The sequence below is a fragment of the Alosa pseudoharengus genome, unplaced genomic scaffold (assembly GCF_046254945.1).
Source record: "Alosa pseudoharengus isolate Yale_2024_CS ecotype anadromous, Long Island Sound unplaced genomic scaffold, YU_APseudo_1.1 YU_APseudo_1.1_scf_7, whole genome shotgun sequence".
Lineage (NCBI taxonomy): Eukaryota > Metazoa > Chordata > Actinopteri > Clupeiformes > Clupeidae > Alosa > Alosa pseudoharengus.
In genome coordinates this window covers 34539468-34563494 of record NW_027468859.1, presented here as the reverse complement: position 1 = coordinate 34563494, position 24027 = coordinate 34539468, and the positions used below count along the sequence as shown (strand labels likewise).

The following is a 24027-nucleotide window of genomic DNA, read 5'->3' as shown; positions in this document are numbered from 1 at the left end:
TGAGAATGTGTGTGTGTATATATATATATATATGTGTGTGTGTGTGTGTGTGTGTGTGTGTGAGTAAGTGAATCTGTCAGTGTGTGTGTGTGTGTGTGTGTGTGTGTGTGTGTGTGTCCTCGCTCACCCTGTAGGTGTCTGGAGAGCCGAGGTAGAATTTCTGCCGGATGTCCTCGGGGGCCCCGGCACAGAGCCGGTAGAAGATGTGGTAGTTGCGCTCCTCCTGGCCCTGCCGCGTGATGCGGGACTTCTCCAGCAAGTAGTGCGACACAAAGCCGCCCACCACCGCATTCTGCAAACAACCAATCACTGTCTGCTCATAACCACCCTCCAAATGGACATATCAAACCCTCAGTTCTTCAATTCTTTTGCTTCCTGATTTATTCATCCGATCCTTTGGGCATGTAAAGTACATGCAAAAGTTACATTCAAATGCAGCTCTCCATTATATTGCTTTGGATTGTGGGTATTGGCGTTATAAAAAGTGACTCTCAGGTGAACACTTGTGACATTGATCGCACCAAAGACAAATACTTTTATGTCAATACGATACATTACACAGTGGTTAACTGCTTAACTGCTAAGTGCTGTAGCCTTATGGATTTAATTAATCTCCCAACCGTAACCTCCAGCCTTATCCTCCTTATCCTCCTCCAGTATAATGTCACGTCACATCGTGCCTGACCCAAATGAAATGTAGTGACGGAATGTGCAAAATCTAGCAGACGGATCAGAGAGATTACCTTTTCGTTAAAGTGGATTTCTACAAACTTCCCAAAGCGACTGCTATTGTTGTTTCTGACCGTCTTGGCATTTCCAAAAGCTTCCAATAAGGGGTTGGCTGAAATTCAACAAACAAAGCTCTCAGAACAGACAAACACATGGATATTTTGAATATTTTGAAGGGTATGGAGCCTAGAACACACAAATTACCTTCTACTATTCTTTCATCAATGTCTTGACCTGTTCCATAGGACGTGGTGAGGTACCTGGGTGACAGTATGAGATTAAAATTACAATTACAATTCTACAAGCTTGCACATATGCATCTACCGTTTTGGTGTCGTGCTGTAACTCCATTTTAATTTCAGTACAATTATACTTCTGATTTTAAACGTTCAGCATTGAGTTTAAACGTTAGTTCAAATTTAAACTATATTACTTCATCTACTGTATTATTCAAGCTTGACAACACTGTCACAGAGAGAGGGATGTTCCTTGGCCTGCTCACTGACAGCTGAGAAATAGTGGGCCTAGTGTTGGAGATTAGATCACTTGTCTTTACCGCAGCACAAATTTGGTGTTCTCAGTCTTTCCAGCCCCTGATTCTCCTGACACAATGATGGACTGGCTCATCTTCAGCACCTTCATGTCCCGGTAAGCTTTGTCCGCTGAGACAGTGACAGAGAGAGAGAGAGAGAGAGAGAGAGAGAGAGAGAGAGAGAGAGAGAGAGAGAGAGAGAGAGAGACGAGCACAGTGCAACTTCAACTCGAGTCCATTTATTTTTTTACACTGCTGCTATAGTCAGTTAACAATTGCTGCGCTTAACAACTATTTTTTTTAAACTGCAGTCATAGTGCTTGAGAGCAAGTTTGTGCACAGTACCAGAGTCATAAAGTAATGCTGTACCAGTGATTGCTATATCCAGTGGTGCAATCAACTGAATCAACTAAAGCCCTGATGTACTGTTTGCTATTCATCAATGTTTATAAAGTATATGTGATTTATGTTTTTTCATTAACTTGTCCATAATAAAGCTGCTGTGTATTTGTAGTTTGTAATTATATGAGCTTTACTGCAATAAAGAAAAAAATAGACTTATAATAATCATATACATTCCTGCACTCAAAATGATTGTACTGCTTCTGGTTGGCTTCTACTTTAAGTGTAGCCATTTAGCGCTTCAGTTAGCACTCGTGCACTGGCCTCAGGATGACTGAACACTCAGGACAACAGCGGAATGAACAGAAAGAATTCCTGTTGTGCCACCATGTGGATGCACATGAAAGTGCATTCTGCTTAGGAATGTACCACGTCATTCTGCTCTGGATCTGTTGGGAAAGTTGCCCTGCACCTGACAGACACACACCCTGACGAGGCAGTGCCCTTCCCGTAACACAGGGTATCCTGTCCACCCTGTTCAGACAGCAGAGTCTCAGTGTCAGCAGCCCACTTCACAAACTATGGATGAAGGCCAGACTGAATGAATGTGGTGACCCAACCGGACAGCTCTGTAAGCCAGGGTGGATTACTGGGTTGTGTCTGGGATGTCTGCAGGCTGGTGCTGGTCACCATGGTTACAGTGTGGTTCAGATAATTGCTTTAAAAACTGGTGCCATAGGACAGCACTCACATGGAGACCATATTGAAATATGGCACATAGTGTTGTCATGGTTACACATCTCAAAGCTCAGCTGGGAGTAACGCTCCATAATTGCATGTATTGCAAATAATAGTGCAGTCATATTGTATACTACAAGTGCTTTTGTAACATGGTCTATCTGCAAAGAATGATCTCCTTGACAACCTCTCTTTAGTTTTGTGAATCCCTGTAGGTATGTTGGCATGTAAACTGGTCTTACCTTACAAGTTTATAACTAATGACCATAAGAGTCTGAGTGACCAGTAGACTCTGGACTCACCGATAGCGTAGACATGGGGAGGAAGGGTGCCCAGCGACCGGCCTCGGTACTGCTGGATGGTCTCTGGAGAGTACAGCTTGGGGAGGTCAACGTACGGGTTCACTGCTATCAGGATGTTAGCCACGTACGTCTTGGGTGGGGACGAGGAGAGGGATAGAAATGGTCACTAATCATGTACTGTGGATTCCTAAAGGTCATTTCACATATTTTAATAATATATATACCTTAACTTAAAAACTGTTCTTGATCAGTATTCTTTCAAACCTAATCTTAATTGTGCTTCCAGCATGTGCTTACTTGGGCAAATGTCTTTGAAGTAACTTGTCTCCATATGTTAGTCAAATTAACATGACATAAACAATACAGCAACAACAAAAAAACAATGAAAGGATGCAGCAACAAGTGTGCGTCTGCAAATAATTGAATCAGCTCATTGTGATCTCCTGAGGTGTAACTTGAGTTGCAGTTTCTTCCTGCAGCCAGCAGGGGCCAGCTGGGGGACATGTGAGGAGTCTCCAGCGAACGCCTCCTGTCCCCAGGACCGCACTCACCAGCTGGCAAGCACACCATACAGGACAGAAGAGGAGGGAGCAGCATCGTCACCTCAAAAGACCTAATTAAGTCCAGTGTGTGAGGGGGGCAAACAGGATAGGGCCCCAGGGTGATCCATGTGGTCACTTGAGAGAAGGGGGAGGTGTGTGTGTGGGGGGGGGGGGTTGTGGGAGCTGGAGGGGATCAGGGGGTGGGCTGTGAGCTGTTGAAAAACACCAAGCAGGCCGTCCCACCAGGCAAAGGGGGGAGGGGCCGGGGGCCTGGCGGCACGGCATCACACCGAGACAATGGTGGTGCCATCCCACCCCAGCACATGGAGCACAGAGAGAGAGAGAGAGAGAGAGAGAGAGAGAGAGAGAGAGAGAGAGAGAGAGAGAGAGAGAGAGAGAGAGGAAGGAGGGGGGAGGACAGGAGAGAGAGATAGAGGAGGCCAGAGGATGACACAAGGGTAGGCGGGACACAACACACACGCACACCGAGACAACTGCTGATTGTCCTGCCCCGAACCTGACTCGGATGGAAAATGAGCTAACCTAAAATTATAGACCAGTGTGTGTGTCCCCTTTTTATACACAGCCTGGGGTGACACTCTGCTGATACAGACAGGGCACATTTACAGGCACCTTCACACAAATAACCATTCAGAATTTTCAGGCTGAATGTTATTATGTTGGGTATGAATAAATTGGGATAAATTAACGACTTACATAGATTCTGTCTTTACTGTAGCGCACACGGACATTGTTCAGGAGTGTGGCTTCATTCAAGTACATCAACGAACCTGCAGAGAGAAACAAATATCAAACAGTCAAATAATGCTGAAAATAGCACCAGGTCTAGCATGCACTGCTGTTTTCAGTCATGCCACAGATTCACTCCATCTGTATATCTATCCGTGAAACGGGAAGAGACACAGGCACTCACAGTTGTCCTCGACATGTTTGTTTGGGTCATCCTCAGCTGGGAACACCTGGTTGACTGGAGCCAGAAAGGACTGGAAAAAAACAAAATGTAAATGCTTATTTAGCATATATGTTTTATAAGCACACATTTATTTTGCATATCCCATCATGCAGTGCAGAACTGCACAGCTTACTGTAGCGAACCACATTAGGGCGTATATTGAGCATAAAATCTAAAAGATCTTCCCAACATGTTTATGCGAGCTGAACCCAGGCGGTGGTTGCTAAGCCTCACTGAACAGAGATGATGTGGATGCGCTAAAGGAAGGAGACAGAGCATCGAAATAGAACTGCTGAAAAATTTTGTGCACGTTGTCCTTTTTAACAGCCCCTCTGCTGCATTAGAACTAAACGCCCTGGTGGCCAATTACGCATCACAACGCCAATCAGGTCCTTAGGGTCAGGAAGCCAGCCAACGCTTCTGCTGATGAATAATTCCAGACTTGAGAGACACCAGATACATCTGTGTGTGTGTGTGTGTGTGTGTGTGTGTCAGGGTCTGTCTGTCGGTCAGCTCATCTGCTTGCCCAACAGACTGCAGCAGCAATTGGGGCCTTGAACTTGGCAGCCGTCACTCTGCACCTCGCAAGCGTGTGGCGGTGCGGTGGTGGGGGGGGGGGGTGTGGTGGTGGGGGTGGGGGTGCGGTGGTGGGGGTGCGGTGGTGGGGGGGGGTGCGGTGGTGGTGGTGGGGGGGGCGGTGGTGGGGGGGGTGTGCGGACGGTGGGGGTGAGGGGCGGGCGGTGCGGTGGGGGTGCGGTGGTGGTGGGGGCAGGGGGGGCAGCCCCGGAGCGGCAGCTCCATGTATTATTCACCAGCTCCATCAGCTGTCCGGCAGCGGAAAGCCGATACAGCAGCACACGCAGACACACAGACACTGAGATAAAGGCCTCAGTGCCAGCAGCAGAAAGAGGAGGAGGAGGAGGAGGAAGATGAGGAAGAGGATGGCTGCTTTACCACAGTTGTTTGTTTGTGTGTGTGTGTGTGTGTGTGTGTGTGTGTGTGTGTTGTTTTGCGAGGGGAAACATAGGAGAGCGGAGCGAGTGCCAAAGCAGCCTGCAGTGTCAGTGTATAGAACAAATCAACACCTGGATGTCTCAAAATTTTCTTCAGCTGAACAAAGAAAAAACTGAAGTAATTATATTTGGTAAAAAGTAGGAAAGACTTAGGGTTGCCACTCTCCTTGACACAAAAGGGTTGAAGGCAAAGGATACTTTTAAAAATCTTGGTGTATTAATTGACAGTGATCTAAATTTCAACAGCCACATGAAAGCGATAACTAAATCAGCTTTTTACCACCTCAAAAATATTGCCAAACTCAGAGGGCTGATGTCAAAACATGACTTAGAAAAACTCATTCATGCATTTATCTCCAGCAGGGTTGATTACTGCAATGGACTGTTCACAGGCCTTCCTAAAAAGACTATTAAACAGCTTCAGGTGATACAAAATGCAGCAGCTAGGATTCTAACAAAAACTGATGTAACAAAAAGAACTGACCACATTACTCCAATTCTTAAGTCCTTGCACTGGCTTCCAGTAAGTCACAGAATTGACTAAAGCACTATTGCTTGTTTATAAATCAGTAAATGGAGCAGGACCTAAATACTTGTCAGACATGCTTCAGCAGTACACACCTTCTCGTCCTCTCAGGTCCCAGGTGAAAAACCTGCTAGTAAAACCTACAGTTAGAACTAAACATGGTGAAGCAGCTTTTAGCTGCTATGCAGCTCAGCTGTGGAACCAACTTTCGGATGACATCAAAAAGGCCCCAACTGTAGCCAGTTTTAAATCTAGACTTAAGACCAAACTGTTCTCAGATGCTTTCTGCTAACTGTGCCGAGTTACAAATTCTGAATCTGCCTTGATAATTATTCTACTTTGTCTTTTATTACTTTTTTTACTACTTTTGCCTTTGTTTTTGCTTACTAATTATTCTTTATTTTTAAATGATTTTACCTTGTGTTTTATGTTTTCTTTTTATTATGGTCTTTACCTTTTAACTATTCTTTGACTATATTGCCCTTCTATGCTTTTATTTGTTATTATTGTTTGGTTTTGTTTATGTAAAGCACATTGAATGACCTCTGTGTATGAAATGCGCTATATAAATAAACTTGACTTGACTTGACTTGCACAACTCCTTGAGAAGGGCATTATTATTACCTCTTCTCTCTTCAGTCTGGCTTCCTCCTCCTCCTCCGTCTCCCTCTCTCCCTCCCCCTCTCTGTCATATTCTCTCTCTCCGTTTCGCTCCGTCACACTCCTACTCTTTCTCTCCGCTCTTTTATGGCCCAGGGGATCCGGCGAGGCGGTCACTTGAAAGCCAGTGTCACATGCCTCTGACCTGCGCCAATCGTGGCGCAGGTTCTGTCCGAGCCTCGTCCAACTTATAGCATTAGTTGCTAACTTTTCAAACATCAAAGACAGGCGAGCTGAGGGTTAAGAGTCTCAAAGCAAATCCAGCATTCCTTGAGCCGTATTCAGACCAGTCCAAAGGGAGCCAGAGGATCAACAATGCGTCTGTTCCCAACAAAAAGTGGTAGTTCTCTGTTTTAAACTATTTCAAATCAATACAGTGAAGTGTTGTGACAAATGATAACAAATGATGTAGAGCATAGGACAAGCGACTCCAAAATAACGGTCTGATTCCTGCTACGAGTTCATAGACCTAGCAACGTGCATTGTTCCCAAAAATCACAAACATCTGTTCAATTCATCAGTGTTACAGCGAAAGGCTGTGGAGCTGACACAGCCAGTTCGATTGTTTCCCCTTCCAGTCCCCAGCCATAGTCCCTGGCATGTCCTCAAACCAGGAAGAACATGACTAAAAAAAAAAAAACGAATAACTTGTGAGGATTCTGGAGACCACATGCCGGGTGACCTTTGCACATGCAGGTCAGACGCTGCAGCTCTGGTTCAGTGGCTGGACTCCTCTCGGCCCCTTCTGACTGCACGTCATGCTGCGAGGGGGGGGGGGGGCACTGCATGGACACGAGATGCAGAGGTGAGCTGTGTGCTCGACGTCCTCCACAGGGGGGGCTGGGTAATATCTGCCAAGGCCGTGAGGGGTGACTCGATGACTCGAGGGCGGTACAACAGTCCCTCATGGACTGTGATGTATTGCAGCCTTTTGGTGGGCGGCTGCAGTAACTTTTTTGTGAGCACATGCTACATTAATCCTGAACCACTGCGGCATGACTGTGGGGAGCTCTCAAACCGATGCCAAACTCAGTGGGTAGAGGAAAGCCAAATGTCCTGCTGTTCCCACATACTGAAGAGATACTCACACATCTGAATGGACTGATGCAAACTAACATCTTTGATGCAATACTTTATATTGTTCCTATAATACACTAGCCCGACGTAGTCATACTCAATTCTAGTCAGAATATGAGTCTGATACTGCTCCATTGGGACATAATTATGGGGCGTGTTTCAACCAATACAGGGGGGGAATGCCTCTGCACTCAATTGGATAGACCTAACCAATCAGAGCAACGAAATAGCTTACCGTGAGGTGTAGGAAGAAAACACACGAACCATCCTTCTCCATAAATGCCTTAACATTGTTTTCTGGTCTTTTGTAAAAGTTAGTGCCGTCAATAACTCCTAGCCTACAACACTCATTAGCGAAATCTAAGAGATACGTAGTAGGGTAGGCTATTAGGAAAAAACTGATAGCCTATATCCCCTCCGTTTTCAAAAATAATTCTGTTGAACACTGATATGCTACAAACATGTTAAACAGCTGGGAAAGGCTGGCGCAAATCCCTCGAACAGGTGGTCAATCAGAGATTTCAAACGAACGAGGGAACATGTCGCAATGCAATAGCGCTGTTTTCCCTTGATGAAAGTGAAACCACGAGTTTTCCCACATCTCATCTCAAGTTTTCAGAAATAATTGTTTTCAGTGATAAAACCTCCTTAAATAATATGCATTTTCCATATGGGGTCCTAAAAGCCATGTATCCTTCTAGCCACAGCGTTTTTGTTTCAAACATAAGCCTAAGCTAAGCGTGCTCAGATGACGTGATAGACCAGGCGCTGTTGCTCACCTGTCCATCATCGTAAAGCACGATTTGATTGGTCCGCCCAATCTAGGGCGAGCATACTTGCTCCACAATGAAGCAATGCCAGACCGAACTTCCCGACCTCAAATGTTGTGGGCGGGACTAAGTTCGGAATGGCACCCAGGCTAATAATAGGCCTTTATCACGGCAGCCCACAGGCAGCTGAAGCGGGGCTGTTCACTTTCCTGTTGGCAGGCAAACCACAGGTGTTCCTAAAAACATTAACGAGGCCTCTGGTTGAAGTAACTGTGGCCGAATCTGACACTTAATTAGAAACACCTGTGCTCACACAGGAACAGGGTTGTTCACTTCCTACTTTGGCTGCCGTGATAAAGGCCTATACACAAGTCTATCAGTAGCAATGAAAGTTAAGGACCAGAAGAAATTCCATGGGGGTCAAAATATTGGGAAAAAAAAACAATTGCGGATCAGGTTACCTCTGAATACATGGGTGTTAAGATGTGTTGTGTATACCAAGAAACACCAGTATTCTGAAGACCCCACACTAAAACTTTATTGATTCATAAACAGAACTGACATGGAGGCAGAGTGTACGGATCTTCTCCACCCTCTCTTACCAAGAAACACCAAGCACCATTTTCACTGAACACTGTGAATGGTTCTCTGATATGGTAAACTGACCCTTTACTGTACATCATGAACCTACATTTATGAACCATCAACATGACCTCGTTATGGTCCCCAACACGAACTGACCAAAGTGCTTTGGTAAATGAAGACCTCAATGTGTCTGAAGCCGGAAACAGGAGGTGACCGCAGCACTGCCCCGAGTGAGCAGCAAGTACAGAGTCCAGCATTGTGCCAGTGTGAAGCGGTATCACACTTCTTCACTGATGCCCACTGCGCTCCACCGGCTGCTGTGGGTGCTCACAGGACACTGGCACAAGTGGGGCGCAGGGAACAGACCACGCATTGTGCCCTCTGCGTACCCCCCGTACACCGGCCGCACGAGGCCCGTCCGTCATCAGCGGTCACGAGGAGCTGGCTCTCCCTTCTCCATCTCACTTACACGGCGCGGGTCATACCGTCATTTCTTTTAAGGGCTAAACATTAACATGAGGGAAGGCAGCATGTTCGAGGAAGTCCTCACACTGCCAGAGTGTTAGACGTGCCAGAGGGACTGCTACAGTTTTCCATTACAAAGGAGGACAAATCAATCAGGAAGGATTACACAATCATTTTTCTTTGGGAAAACCCAGAGCACTTCAACTCCGGTTAACATGTCAAACACATTTCCAGAGTCAATTCCAGCAGAGTCAACAGCAGTATGATGAACTGGTCTAGCAGTTCTATCTAAATATTGTTTGACAGAGAAGGTATACTTCGACATCTGCCTGTGGAGCAGAGGGAGGAGAAAAAAGAGAAAGAGACAGAGAGAGTGAGAGAGAGAGAGAGAGAGAGAGAGAGAGAGAGAGAGAGAGAGACAGAGGAGGAATAATACCTGCCACACTGAGTTAGCGCTGCGATGAGTTAGCGCTTAAAGAGCATTAGGATTAGCAGGCCAGTAAACGCTCACCTTTCCCTTCTGCTTCAGAGGTTCGATGGTCAGGCTGTCTGCTCCGATGTCAACGATGGTGCCCAACTGGAACCCTTCGATCGGGTGTGGGGCCCACACCGGCTTCCCATCCTCCATTGCACAGCGCTACAGGCTCTGGGGAGGCAGAGGAAAGAAACAAGGGATAAGATGAAAGAGGACATGAAAGAGTGCAAGGCTTCAAGGTTAAAAGACAAAGGGGGGGGGGAATCACAGCAGCAGAGCTGCCAATGTTTGTTTTTCTAGCAGAGTGGATTGTAGTGTTTTCTAAGGCATTGATATACGGTCTCACTCATGAAGTAATAAGTGCTCTCGTAAGCTTGAGCAGCCAAAACTAATACCCTAGAGATGCCATTAGCAAGGCTGTCTTCCACAATCAATCAGCGACTTTAAAATAATTAATGAGGTTTTGGAGACAGTGCGATCGTTCTTTTTGTTACACATAACAAACCCATCCCATATCCAAGGCCCTTGTGTACATGTATACACGAGCCAAGCCTTCTTGATAGCAAAAGGTCAGGATTCATTGGGACATTTTTTGAGTAATGTTGCTGGGCAACCACACAACCGGTTCAATGTAGTCTGATCGGATGCTCAAGACAATTTGCCTACTGATGCTTATGATAATTTGCCTACTGATGATTAAAATTCCCCACAAAAAAAGGTGTTGCCTTGTGCATCATCATCAGCATGACACACCGGTGATGTCAGTGTTCCTGGGCAGATGAGAATGACACTCGGTGTTTATGCATTAAGCGCAACACTGTAAACATGTGCTCTTCTCTATAAGTAACCAATTAGAGGGACTCTCATGGTTAACCTGATCCCCGCAGACTAATAATCCAGTGAGGCCTCCAATTATGTTGTTGTGGTGCGGTAAGAACAGCTGACCCTGTTACTGTGAGGAGTTCACAGTAGAATGAACAGCAAAGACCCTCAAGGAGAACAGAAAAGACCTACATGGTCCAAACCAATACACACACACACACACACATACACACAGACATAGACATAGACACAGACAAAGACATAGACATAGACACACCACACAAACCACACAAACCACAGCTTTGCGAGACAAAAACAAGTCTAGGTTGTTTGACCGACAGATTTAAAGGAGAAACAACAACTCTGACAGGAAGGACCGGAAGCTATCGATTCTTTTCCAGTATTAAAATCTGTGCTTTGGTTTGTTAACTGAAAAGCCTCAGTTCTTTTATTCCTGCGGCTTCCGCTGTGCTGTTCCAGTCATCTGCATTCTGCAGCCACAGACACTGTAACCAGGGGCAGGCTGCAAAAATGCATGCTGACTGCCCACTATGCGCAGTATTGGCCCCAGGCCTCTTGTGCCCACCAACGGCAAATCTCCAGAAGTGTGTCCCTCGCCGGCCACCATAGCTACCCAAGAGACAAAAGCGCTCCAGTTTGGCCCGTCCCCAGATTACAGGCCGGGTTCAGGGGTGGCGACTTCCAGCTCTCAATTATCAATTATTCAGGCCATGCTTTGGGATTCGCTCTCTGTGCAAACACAAAGGCTTCATTCTGCCCCCCCCAGGCCACTGGAAAAGACACAAAATAACTTCAAGGAGCCATGCGGGAGCAGATAAGATAATAAAACAAACAAACTGGACAAGGGAGAAGATAAACGAAGAGATATGTTTTTGTGCGATATAAAACAGAACTTCCTTGTGGTTAAGACGGGGCGGTGATACACTGCCCACCACTCTGAAGTCACTGTAAGGACACTAAGGGCTTTTGTAAATGTTTACGTTTACTAACCCAACAGGCTCTAAGTAGAGGTGATTTAATGCATTCCCCTCCTCATTATGCGCTAAAAGGCTCCTATTTGGAGATTTAGTCAGCTCGTAAATTCTGTGGAAAATATTTGTCAGCCCATTTTTATTAATGACATAAATCTTACGTAACTGACTATGACATCTGGCAACACTTTCTCTGTGGATGCAGGCCACTAAGCGCTGTTTGAAGTCCCCTTAAATGAGATGCGGAGAGGAGGAGGATCAATGTCCTTGAAGCTCGATGGAAACCTTTTGAGGAGGACTCATTTAACCCTGACTTTCAGGTGCGTATGATTTAATTTCCAACCAACCACACCAAGAGGTTCTCAAGATTACATCCGTAGATCAAACTGCCTAACTGATTCAATAGCATCTAATCTCACGTTTCATAACAAGTAACTCCCTTTAGGGTGTGGAGGACTGTGATGTCGCTATGCGCTTCATAGCACAAAAATAGCTCCTCACCAAGTCGTCAAAGCCGCCAGAGGGGAGGCTGTTACAGTGGCAGCGTTTTGTGACCATATTTACAGCCCTATTTACACAAAATGTGTTTAGATAGTCCCGTAAAAACACTCAGATAAAACCGCATTTTGTGGAGGAGAACAATAATACGAAACATGTCAGTTTTAAGGGAGTTCTATACTGAACACCCTTAGTCCAGGAGGTAACCATGATAAAACAAGGCCAAGGTTCAATAACACCTCAGTCATATGGCTGTAAAATTGACTTGGGTCTGTTTGATCATCGTAAAGGACACTACTTTGACTACATACAAGAAACCTAACAATTTATCATATTCAACGGTCACATATACAGGGAAATAAAATGTCATGGTAGCAAGTATGGACATGCTAAATTTTGCATTACTAAGCCTTTGGGTTTCCCATACTGGGGATACATTTCAGAGCCTTGATCAGAAATAATATGTTCAGGAAATTGCCTATAAACAAGCAGAAAAAGAGAGACACTACTGTAGTGGCTGCCATCCTGATGACAGAAACAAAATCAGGAAGCACGGTTCACATTTCATTGCTTGAGTTTCCTTGATAACATGACCGATCCCAGATTGCTTATCGACTTGACCCAGATCAACTGATAGAGCGGAACAGAGCGCCATCCAAAGAGCACTCACTCACTCCAACTCCACTTCAACGTAACCACAGTGATAAGGCCCTTCGTTTCCGTGGGTCTAATTTCCTCAGGACTTAGAACTCAACTCAACCCAATAACACAAGTGCTGATTGGATGCAGGTTTTATTTGGTCACAGTCAGGAGCTGTAGTGTGTGCTTTTGCTAGCAGTTTCTGTGTGGAGAGTCCACTGTACAATGAATAGTGGGTTAACAGGCCACCGAGAAGAACTGTGGGGTCAAGCAGGGTAGTGCTTAGCTTACAGGGGGCAAGGACTGGTCCTTACAAGAGCTTTGCACACATGAATACACACATAAACATACACATAAACACAGACACAGACACACACATTAACACTGTGGTGAGTAGGCTATATAATGACAGCCTACCAAACTGTCAGAAACATTCAGGCAATATGCGAGCATGCCTACTACTTATTACTGTACTACCTAATATGGAACTCTTCAGAGCCCAACAGAAAGAGACCTGTTTGCTTTAAAACACACTCATATCACAGGCTAATGAGTCTGACGTTTCTTCTCAAAGAGAATGTATGCGGTCGCTATTTATAGAATATAGAAAGAAAAAGGGGTCAGAATGGCAAGGACAGTGGGACAAATCAGCTGGAGGCGGCATATTCCTATCCAGCCTTTAGCTGTGGTTGTGGGAGCATTAAGCAGTTGGCCACACAGACGCTACACACTAATTGTGAGGATTTCACATTTGGTTGAGTCTCTCTCTGCCAGATAATAACTAGGAAGGCATAGCAACCCAAGAGATGAGTAGGCGGTTTGCGGTCTCATATGTGTTCAAGGAACGTAGAGTAGTGTTGTAACTGGAGGGCCTTATGTAACCTATTTCACTAGACTGGATTCCATTAAAAAAATGAATAGACCATGTGTCTACATGTGGACTAAAAGTTGTCAACAGTCACAGCTATTTTGCTATTCCATGTATACACAGAGGAAAAACATAACTACATGGAAATGAATGACTGGGTGAGGATGTTATTCTGTTTAGCTATTTATATATTCATGAAACATATTTGAGCCGAAGTGTAAATTCCCCTCAAGCACACGAAGACAGAGTGGAGGAAAAGGGCACGCCGCCCTGTTACAGACAGGCTCAGGTGGATCTGGTTAAAAGGTGTGCCAGAGACTTTCTAATGAGGAGACACAGCACTCAAAAAATCCTCCATAGAAATGCATGGGGCTAGTTTGCAACGCCAATATGGCCGTTGTCTACACATTTCCCACCCCTTCCTCGGCAAAACGTCGACATGTGAATACATTGAGCCAATCATATGGTGTGTTGTGAAGACATCGTGCCAATCATGTGTTGTGATCTCGCCGCTGGAGCAAAATTGGTGTCGTGAAGCCTTGCGCACGCGCAGTTCGACCCAAAGACTGTGCCCGATGAGTGCCCATAAAACGTTGGTATATGGCCGCCGAGTGGAGGGACTTGCCTAAAAGGACTTTGGGTGTGCTCAGCTGTTCTGTTACGAGCAGGCTCAGGTGAATCTGGTTAAAAGGTGTGCTCAGCTGTTCTCGCTGGTAATGACACAGCAGAGGAGGAGCTGCTGTGTTTGCTCAGCTGATCTGATGTCATTGCACACCTCAACACACACACACACACACACACACACACACACACACACACACACACACACACACACACAAACACACACAAACACACACACACAAACACACACAAACACACACAAACACACACACACACACACACACACACACACACACACACACACACACACAACCTTCTGCCGTCCACAGAAACCCACAGTAAACACTGTACACACTTAGAGAGACACACAAACAGACACAAGTGCTGGACATCATTCATTATCAGGCTAATCTCTGCATTAGACGAGCTATGTTGTAGAAATTAAAACAAGCAATCCATTTGGTTTGATGGATGACTGCGTGCGGCGGGCCTGATAATGAATGCAAATGCATTGTGTGCAATAGATGAGTGCAGCAAGCTGTTTTAACAACCTTGCTCTAACAAGGAGCATACTGTCTCCATCACCGTCTCTCTCTACCCCCCCCCCCTCCTCTCAACCAACACAAAACATCACAGCTCATTCCATCTCATCGATCTGCTGTGCCTTTTGTTCCTCACAGCACTTCTCATTTTCACCACCCCTCATTGTGCTTGTGTGGTTCAAACAAAAAGAAAAAAAAAAAAAAAAAGAAAAAAAGAAAAAAAAAACGATTTTCTTCATTAAGCATTTGCTTTGCTGTGTCACAACATAACCTACATTCTAACAGCACCCCAATATCCTTTGACAGGGCATGTTTGTGAGGCTTGGAGGAAACGAGCGCCTCTTCTTTAGTCCACCCTAAAGTTGTTTACGCAACCTTTCAACTCTGTTCCCCGCCGCGACAATCTGGTAGGAAACAAGTAGTTCACTTCTGTGTCCAGCCAAGGGCGCAGAGACCTGTCTGCTGGTGAACGTCCACCGGAAGGAGTCAGCCTACTCGACCCCCCCCCCCCCCCCACCCCCCATCTGAGCAGCCAGGAAGTATTTGCTTACTATATCTATCGACTATTTGAATATGCAAATGCATTTACAAATGTCTTTGGAAGACACAGAGAAAGAGCCCCCACACTAGAGGGCTAGTATGGCTGCTAGCTAACTCGTCAAATCTTTGGCAACACACACAGCTTTGTGTTTCCCTGCTGCTGACATTCAACTTCTCCACCCAACTCCACAAAGGGAGAGACTACAATGGAAAGACAAAGCAGTTGTCTGTGGGAGCCGGAACGCACACACACACACACACACACACACACACACACAGTAGAGATCTGGCATATCCCTCTGTGACATGTACAGTGTTGATATTAGCCAGACTGCTACTGTAAAAAAAAAAAAAAAAACAAGTTCAAAATGTTTACAGTTTACTGTACCTGTGCACATCAAAAAGCACAATCTAGAATCAACAACACAGTAAAAGCTAGTATCACCAGCTAAAAGCTCACCAGTGATCTGTGTTAAACACAAGAGCCAATGAATACAGGGCATGAATGGGGAACTTGTCCACCTTGTGTGCACCTGACATGGTGCTTCATGAACAGGTGCAGTCATTTCCACAGAGATCAAATTCACCTGAATGTCACCAACACAACAGTGTACGCACTTTGTATAGTATGCTGAACACATACTTCATTGTGAAAAGCAAACCATCACAGGCTTCAATTCATTTTTGTACATTCTCACTTTGTCTCAGCTCAATCGTCTCCTGTACAGGAGAGTAGAGTTATTTCCCATTCAACATCTATTCTATTACAATTCCAAATGAAGACTCTGGAGCAGTGAGCAATCTGATTGTTTCCTTTTTTCAAAGCATGGAGAAAAGACAGACATTTCTCCAAGAGCACAGGCTTGTCCTCAAAACCAGTTGCACCTTTGCTGTGAGCTGATGGCAGCTAACCGTGAGACTGGTCCTGTGTCTTGTACGTGGATGGGACAGAGATGTGGGAGGCCTGTGCAAAAATCTCAAAGCGAGCAGTCTGAATGGCCCTGAGAGTCGGGCATGTTGTGGGCCCACTCGTCTTCCCAGCGTGGACAAACGGGGATTGTTGTGGTCGTGCCGGTCTCACACTAAGCGCTCACTGTGTGTGATGGTAAGGGGGACACGTGATGGGGTAGTGTTCCTGGAACACAAAAGCCTGTGATATCTATAGGAAGAATGAGCTCAAAGACAAGAGCCTGAATATGCCACACTCGAATGAGAACCCATCAAAGTTTAGCAATCTGCTGTAGTCCATGGTAATAAACATATTTGTAGCTATGGTATTAATAATAATCAACAACTATTTCCTCTTTTACTGAATTGGCTGAATTCATTGTAACTCAAAGCCTCAATGTAGAACCCAAAGAGATTTCTAAGCAATACCACTCATTCAATGGCAGAGGCAGCCAGTTAGCTTAAAAGGAGTGCTTATTTTATAGGAGATACTTTATTGATCCCCAGGGGAAATTCAAGGAAACAATCGATTCCCCGACGGGGAGGCCACGATCGTTTCCTTGAATTTCCCCTGGGGATCAATAAAAATATCTATCTATCTGTCTATCTGTCTATCAATAAAAATATCTATCTATCTATCTATCTATCTGTCTATCAATAAAAATATCTATCTATCTGTCTATCTATCTGTCTATCTGTCTATCAATAAAAATATCTATCTATCTATCTGTCTATCTGTCTATCAATAAAAATATATATCTATCTATCTATCTATCTGTCTATCTGTCTATCAATAAAAATATCTATCTATCTATCTATCTATCTGTCTATCTGTCTATCAATAAAAATATCTATCTATCTATCTATCTATCTGTCTATCTGTCTATCAATAAAAATATCTATCTATCTATCTGTCTATCTGTCTATCAATAAAAATATATATCTATCTATCTATCTATCTGTCTATCTGTCTATCTATCTTATCCAGAGGTTTGACCACTCTTGGCCATGAGGCCAGAGGAGAAGCAGAGACTGGAACAGTCAGCCTCTGACTGCCAGCTGACTGCTCAAACTCCTGAGCCACAACCGCCCACTGCAGGTAGAATGTGCACCACATTCGGCTTTATTGCCGGCAAACTCCCACAATCTACCAATCTAAGTGAGAGGAAGAGCAACCGAGAATGCAGAGGAACATAATGCCGACAGAGATGACGTTATAATGAGAGGGTGGAGATAAGTCTCAGAAAAAGGAGGCCAAGCTAGCCTGAGGTAACTCAAACAGTTCTAGTCGAGTCTAGTGAGTCAGGTGTAAACAGTACTATGGGAACAGAGTCAGATGGAACATCACTACTTTCGGTGTGGCCTCGGCCACAACTGGCCCAGGCGTTCTCCGCGTTCTCCTGTCCCCTGCAGGGGTGCGTCCACCCAGTCATCAGAGTACACACACGCTCACATTCTCATCTGTTACATAAATCTGACCCACCCAAACAGGTTCACTAAAACAGCATAATGATTTTACAGACAAGCTTAATGCAGCCACACCTATGAGGACCAACTCCCATGTGAGGTGTCGCTAAGGTATGAGTGACAAATTATTAACCTCCAGCACTAAGCACTAACCCTTAAGTACTAAACTGACAAATGAGTACTTCCTGTAAGATTACAAATAAATTCAATCCACAGCTTTTCTGGGGTTCAAGACCTGTTCCAAGGAGGAACCATTATAGAGTTTATTTTAGAACCTTGGACGGATCCAACTTTTTAACAGCAGCAAGATCAGAACCTTTTTCCAACAAGGAAGGGCAATTTGGCAGGAAAATGCACAGTGCAAAAGTGAAACTATTAGCTTTTCAAATGACATTGAAAAACGATTTGCTGAAGAGTGGAGCAGTGGTTGAAATGAGCATGTTTTCATGAGAGCCTGCATTTCAATGTGCATTGCTTGGCTTAGCGGCTTACCTTAGCAGTATTTGGTGCCCTCTGGCAATTAAACCAATAACCCTGTCGCTGCTCAAGCAAACACTTTTGTTAAACCTTTCCTGTGAGTCCCCCTATAACAAAACTGACAAAACCCAAAGACAAAACGGAGTGGCACCAACAGTGAGGAAAATCCACGCTTGGTGCCAACCGCAGATGGATCCTCTCTCTCTTGGAATCACTGAAGGCCAGAGCACCCAGTCTGCTCCCAGCCTGGGGACGTGCCAACACAGTCATTCTGGTTCAGTGTGTGGGGGGCCAGGGCAGGGGAGCTGGCCAGTTTCAAGGGGCACTTCGTGCAGCGGCATTAGCCAGCGCTTCTCAGGTCAGATCAGCTCCACCAGGGTTCAGGCAAAGGAGTGGACAGAGGGCATCCCCAAGCTCCTTTGCGGTTCCTGACAGTCCCCTGACAGTCCCTCAGTTCACCCCATCTCCATCCAATACCTCACCAGAGTGCCCTCACAGCTGATGTCAGCAAGTCTACATCCCCAATGCCTAACTACAGCACTCACCAATGCATTTTCTCTGCTTAAAAATTGACCATCTCCACAGATTTTGTGGGTCAAACTCTAACACCTATAAAATGGCACCCATGATCAGTGTGACTCGGCTAGTAAAATGAGTTAATAAATGGTAAGAACAGTGCAAGTCTCACTGCACACTTACTAGAGAGATACCATCATTCATGGCCATCTCGCTCCATACTGTATGGTAACTGCAGGGTAAAGTTCAGGGGAGAATGTCATATACTTACATTCCTCGCCACAGTTAGTAGTAAAATCTTCCAAGGTAAAGGAGTGCACTATTTGCTCAGCATCATGTGGACTGTGAACTAAACCTACACACCCACCATTTAAAATATCTAGTCATCTAAGATCATCTTACACCATTTAAATCACTTTCGTGTACAAACTATCTGTGCAAAGCTTCGGTTGTGAATAGCAGGTTGCATCCTAATAGCGACACCATCTCAACAGACTCTCTTTGCTTCCTGTAAGACAGTCAAAAAGACTCCTCAGCAGCTTGTTGAGAGCTGTCTTGTTCTCATATCAGTCACAGGCATCCTAGGGAGAGGGGCCCGATCTCTTCAGAGCTGGGCCGCCAGTAATCTATGATCTCGGAGTGAGTGCTGTCAATAGATGTAAGCCACTGAAGATTACTCTGAGGGTTTGATCCAAAGATAAAAGCAAAGAGATAGATCATGAGACAGACAGACAGACAGAGAGAGAGAGAGAGAGAGAGAGAGAGAGAGAGAGAGAGAGAGAGAGAGAGAGAGAGAAGGGGGAGAAAAATGTGTGTGATGCACAAAAAGAAGCCAGAGGAAACCGAGCGCTTACAAATGAGGGCGACTGAGAGGAAGACCAAAGAGAGAGCGAATTAAAAATACACAGTGAGGGAGGGAAAGACAGACAGTGACAGAGAGAGACAGAGGGAAAAATGGAGTGAGAGAGACTGGGAAAGGAGTGAAAAGAAGCAAAAAGAGAGGTCTATTCTCAAGGCAGCGCTCTGGAGAGAGAGAGAGGGGGGGGGGCCTCAGTGGCGTCACAGAGAGCAGGCGGTCAGATAGCGTTCAGGAAACCTGCACCTCCCGCAGTGCTGCACATGGGGTCCCTGGAGCCTGTCCGTCCCCCGAGAGATGACCACCCTTTAGTCCACTTTACAGCAGGAAAACATGGAAAATGTTTTGGGTGTGGAAAAGACCTGATAGGCAATCTGACCGTTCAAACAAAGCACACCCCCCCCCCCCCACACACACACACACACAACCCCCCTTAGTTTAAAAGGCACCAGCAGGGCACTTGGAGTACTGACACAACAGCGACACAGGACACAGCAGGACTGAAAAAAGACCTCCATAAATAATTCACCCCAAAACGAGGCATTAAATAATGGATTGAGTAAATGCTGGACAAAAATGGACTCCAGTGTTTGTAAACCTTGCTGCCACACTGTTGCAGCAAAATAACTGAAAATCAGTCATTTAAAAGATTCCTCCCTCCCTGACACTGGGATTCTCATACACCCTTGCAACAGTTGAGAGAGTGGACCAACTGAAAGGCCATTCTGTGACTTTAAAAAGGCATTACAGCCCAACTGTTTCCGCTAAGGTCCGTCACAGAGAGCGGGTAGTGATTATGGGTCAAAGTTTCCTCAGGATAAATCCAGCTAATGAACACTGGGCAGTCTTGTACCGGAGCGGAGAGTGAGTGAGGAGAGAGAAAAGATTCATTCATACATTCATGCAATTTGCCAATGGAACTTAAGACGCTGTTTTCGTACTCATCAGCCAACAGTTTCTGAAATGTCCAGGCCGGCCACAAAACAAGCGGTCACACTAAAGCATGATGGAGATACAACAATAACAATTCAGCTACTGTTTATTATAACAATTACTACTGTTTATTATAACAATTACTACTGCTTATTATAACAGCTACTGTTGTTTATTAATAACAGTGTCGTTTAGGCCTGTAACATATGGTTTGAGTTGACAGTAAGGATTACAATAAAGTGCCAGTGACTTTATACACTGAACCAAAAAAACCTCTGTGCCTCATCTAAAATACATCAAACAACAACCTCCACATTCTTAATAATGGATAACAATCCATTTAGATTTATGATTGAAGGTTTTGACAAAATGATTTACTAATTTGTTCTGCTCTTTTGAACACAGTGTTCACAGAATCACAGGGAATTTTTTAAGAAGATAGCAAAAGTTTGAGACACTCTGCTGTTCTTACTAAGCTAGTCATCTCACTCACATAGATGAGGTAGTGTACACACTGGATAAAACAGAGTTGTCTCCAGCCTAACAGGGTTTACCGGTAAACATTCCCGGGATGCAAGTTGTTATGATGGGGCTAACTGTATTGAGTACATTTAATACACTCCAGCAGTGCAGCATGTGTGTAGTTCAAGTTTTGGAATGAGATTAAGATTAAGAATTCAGATTAAGAATTCTCTCAGATTAGGATTCCAGCCAAAACTGTAATTCAATATGAATCTAGTGGGCGTTTTAGAAATCCATACAGTAGACTCCCAACAACACAACTGGTCTGTGAAGGGCATATTTTCACTGAACATTATCCTTGTATTGAGCAAACAAAGTGTTCTGGTCAAAAGGACATATTGTGCTTCCATGAACATGCATCTAGTACTGCTGACACACACAACCACTGAAATCAGCGCTCTGGCGGTGCTAATCATTCACCAAACACCCAGAAGCAACATGTGCTTCTGACCCACTCGATGACACCGAGAGCGGCAAGAGGATGGACAGCGTAAAGGTCCTAAAGGCCAGTGCACAGACACCGCAATGGGACACCCTCCCAGGCCAGCGCACAATCTATGGGTCTGGTCTGTGCTGTGATGCATGACTAACTCATATCAACTTCCTCTAATTACAATAGCCGTGTTGGTGAGGCAATAGCCCAAGCTAATTCTGCCATATCTTTGGGAACATGATCAAGCCAGTCCCATGAGGTCACAGAGAAAAAGTGCTTTGCTCTTGTCAGGGATGGCTGGGTTGACACCTCACCTGACGTATGGGCTTCACAGAACTGACTGCTACATGGCTCCCATGTAGGCTATTGACAGAGGACGTGTTGCATGAGCTCCAACAAAAAGATAACACTCCAGTATGAAAGTGGTCATTCTAGCTGAGCTTAGTGCTCTGAACCCCAGCCAACCTTGATGGTGCAGACACAAGGCATTACCACGTAGGAGATGGCAGACACCTGAGAAACCACTCCCATCATAAAAACTGAAAGATATTCCAGTAGCAAGGGCAAGGGTCAGAGCTTTTCCGGGTCCATTCAGGATCATATCTTAACATAAAAGACATTCTTGCGATGTTGCCAAATGTAGAGTATCTATAGCTACAGTGGACAGCATGTTCTTTAGACATTTATATTAACATGAGAGTTCTCTGACAATTTTTTTTTAAACTAAGCCTCAATACCAGTTTTGAAGAAATTATATGCAGTTCATAAGCAAGACATGCAATATTTTGGACATGAAGAAACTGCATTGCCCTAGTACTGCACTGTACAGCAAAAATGTGAAATGTTGGACATTGTCCCATGGCTAAAGTTATTTTTTGTAGGGGTTCCCACATCCACACCTTATCCATTCTTAAATTAGAAGTCAGAGAGAACCTGTAATATGTGCAAGTCTAGTCTCGATGTAAGAGCTACATGTCTTTACATGAAGTTATAGTCATGTTACAAGATGCATCATGGAACCTAACTGAAATACCAGCCCTGACAAGATTTTCAACTCACTCTGACACATTAGGGATACTAGCAGCAACGATAACGTTACTAGCTTTAACAGCATATGGGCCTGCCTTCGGACAATGCGAGGCTTCAACAAAAGAGGTGCACCATGGCCTCTCTCAACCTTTGAACCTCGTACCACACTGTCGCCAAGGGCTTACAGCCGAGTGCAGGCATTCTGCGAGGACTGGGCCTAGCTCACCAATCTGCGTACTCAAAATTCACTTAACGATCATGCGATACATAAATGTGTATGTGAGGACATCCATCACCTACAGGTGCACCTTTGCTCGGCAAAAGCGAAGCAGAATTCGCGGCTATAGAACACAGTGGATATTGGATCTATGCAGTTGCACAGTAGCTCAGTGTGGCGATGGAAATGTTACAAAACATCCTCCTTGCATCAGCAGTAGGAATCGGATGTACGCTGCCATGCACTTCTTCGCTTCAGAACACAAACATTGGCCACCATAGTACTGGAATGTCATAGCCTACTATGCTAGTGTCGGCGAGTGAAAGGGGAAAACGAACCCAACAATACATTTCTCCTTCAACAATACAATTGCAGGCGCGCGGCTGGTCTCTCCCATTGCTGGGATCATTCATCTTTGGCGTCGCAAAGCACAAGAGAATATGTTATGTTTACTGACAAAGCGAAGCGGTAGGCTACTTGGGATGGAAATCGCTCCGACTGTTTTGACAGCCTCCATTTGCATCAGTGCGAGTGACGAGCAGTTCCCTCTAGCTGGCTAACTACACTAGCCAAGTGCACTCCACACACAGCCCACTTTATCACAGAGCCCTAAAATGTATGTAGGCTAACCTTAAAATGCGATGGTAACCTGTTTATTGAGAGTGGAAGCGTTGCTTACCTAGAATACGAATCAATCTGTGTTGCCCGTCTTGTGTTTATATGTACAAAAATGCAACTTCCCACAGCGGTCCCCTGTGTAGCTTATCCAGGCTGTGATCTCCTGAGCTTCGCTTCCTGCAGCAGCTTCCGACTCCCTCCACAGAATGAAGTCCAGGGAATTGTCCATGACGTCACGAGCAATGAACCAGACATCGCATCCAATGGACGGTGGAAGCGCTTCAGAACAGCGCACTGGACCACCCAACATTGTGGCGCTTTCACCGCCTCACTTTTTAATTATGGGAACAGTAGCCTATCAATAATCCATATTCTTTATTAACTAAAGTACGGATCTTGGTAACATGATAACACGGCCTGTAAAGCGTCATAACAGAACCAACTTAGACGCTGCGATCAGCCTGCGTTTATTATAAGCCTTGTTAGGGCAGAATTTAGCAAGTTGAGAGCGATGAGTGGTGGCTACATCCAATTTGCAAATATAGATAGGCCTATAGCCTATCCTTAATTTACTGACAAATGTTTTTTTTTTTTTTTTTTACTTTCAATTACGTCTCCTTCAGTTACAGACGTTTAGGCACCCTGACATCAAAAGCACTTGGCGTACAGTAGCCTATGACTAAAATATATTTTCCTCTTACTCAAGTGTCAGTGATTTTCCGCGGAAAATGTATTGCACGCATGCAGTGGTTGCAGCTGA

General features: G+C 44.9%; 1 protein-coding gene across 8 annotated transcripts in view; it reads right to left on the bottom strand.

The window, feature by feature from the left end:
• Positions 1 to 23455, bottom strand: part of myo6a (myosin VIa) — an 84260-nt gene extending 60805 nt beyond the window's left edge. For all 8 annotated transcript variants that reach the window (XM_076273231.1, XM_076273232.1, XM_076273233.1 and 5 more), the window contains exons 1-9: positions 23329 to 23455; positions 9766 to 9900; positions 4120 to 4189; positions 3903 to 3976; positions 2644 to 2773; positions 1286 to 1391; positions 934 to 989; positions 744 to 841; positions 128 to 292 (exon numbers count right to left, since the gene is read on the bottom strand). In XM_076273231.1, the coding sequence (XP_076129346.1) occupies positions 128 to 292; positions 744 to 841; positions 934 to 989; positions 1286 to 1391; positions 2644 to 2773; positions 3903 to 3976; positions 4120 to 4189; positions 9766 to 9882 (816 nt within the window). In that variant the 5' untranslated portion in view covers positions 9883 to 9900; positions 23329 to 23455. The remainder of the gene's footprint in view (positions 1 to 127; positions 293 to 743; positions 842 to 933; positions 990 to 1285; positions 1392 to 2643; positions 2774 to 3902; positions 3977 to 4119; positions 4190 to 9765; positions 9901 to 23328) is intronic.
• Positions 23456 to 24027: the final 572 nt, after the last annotated feature.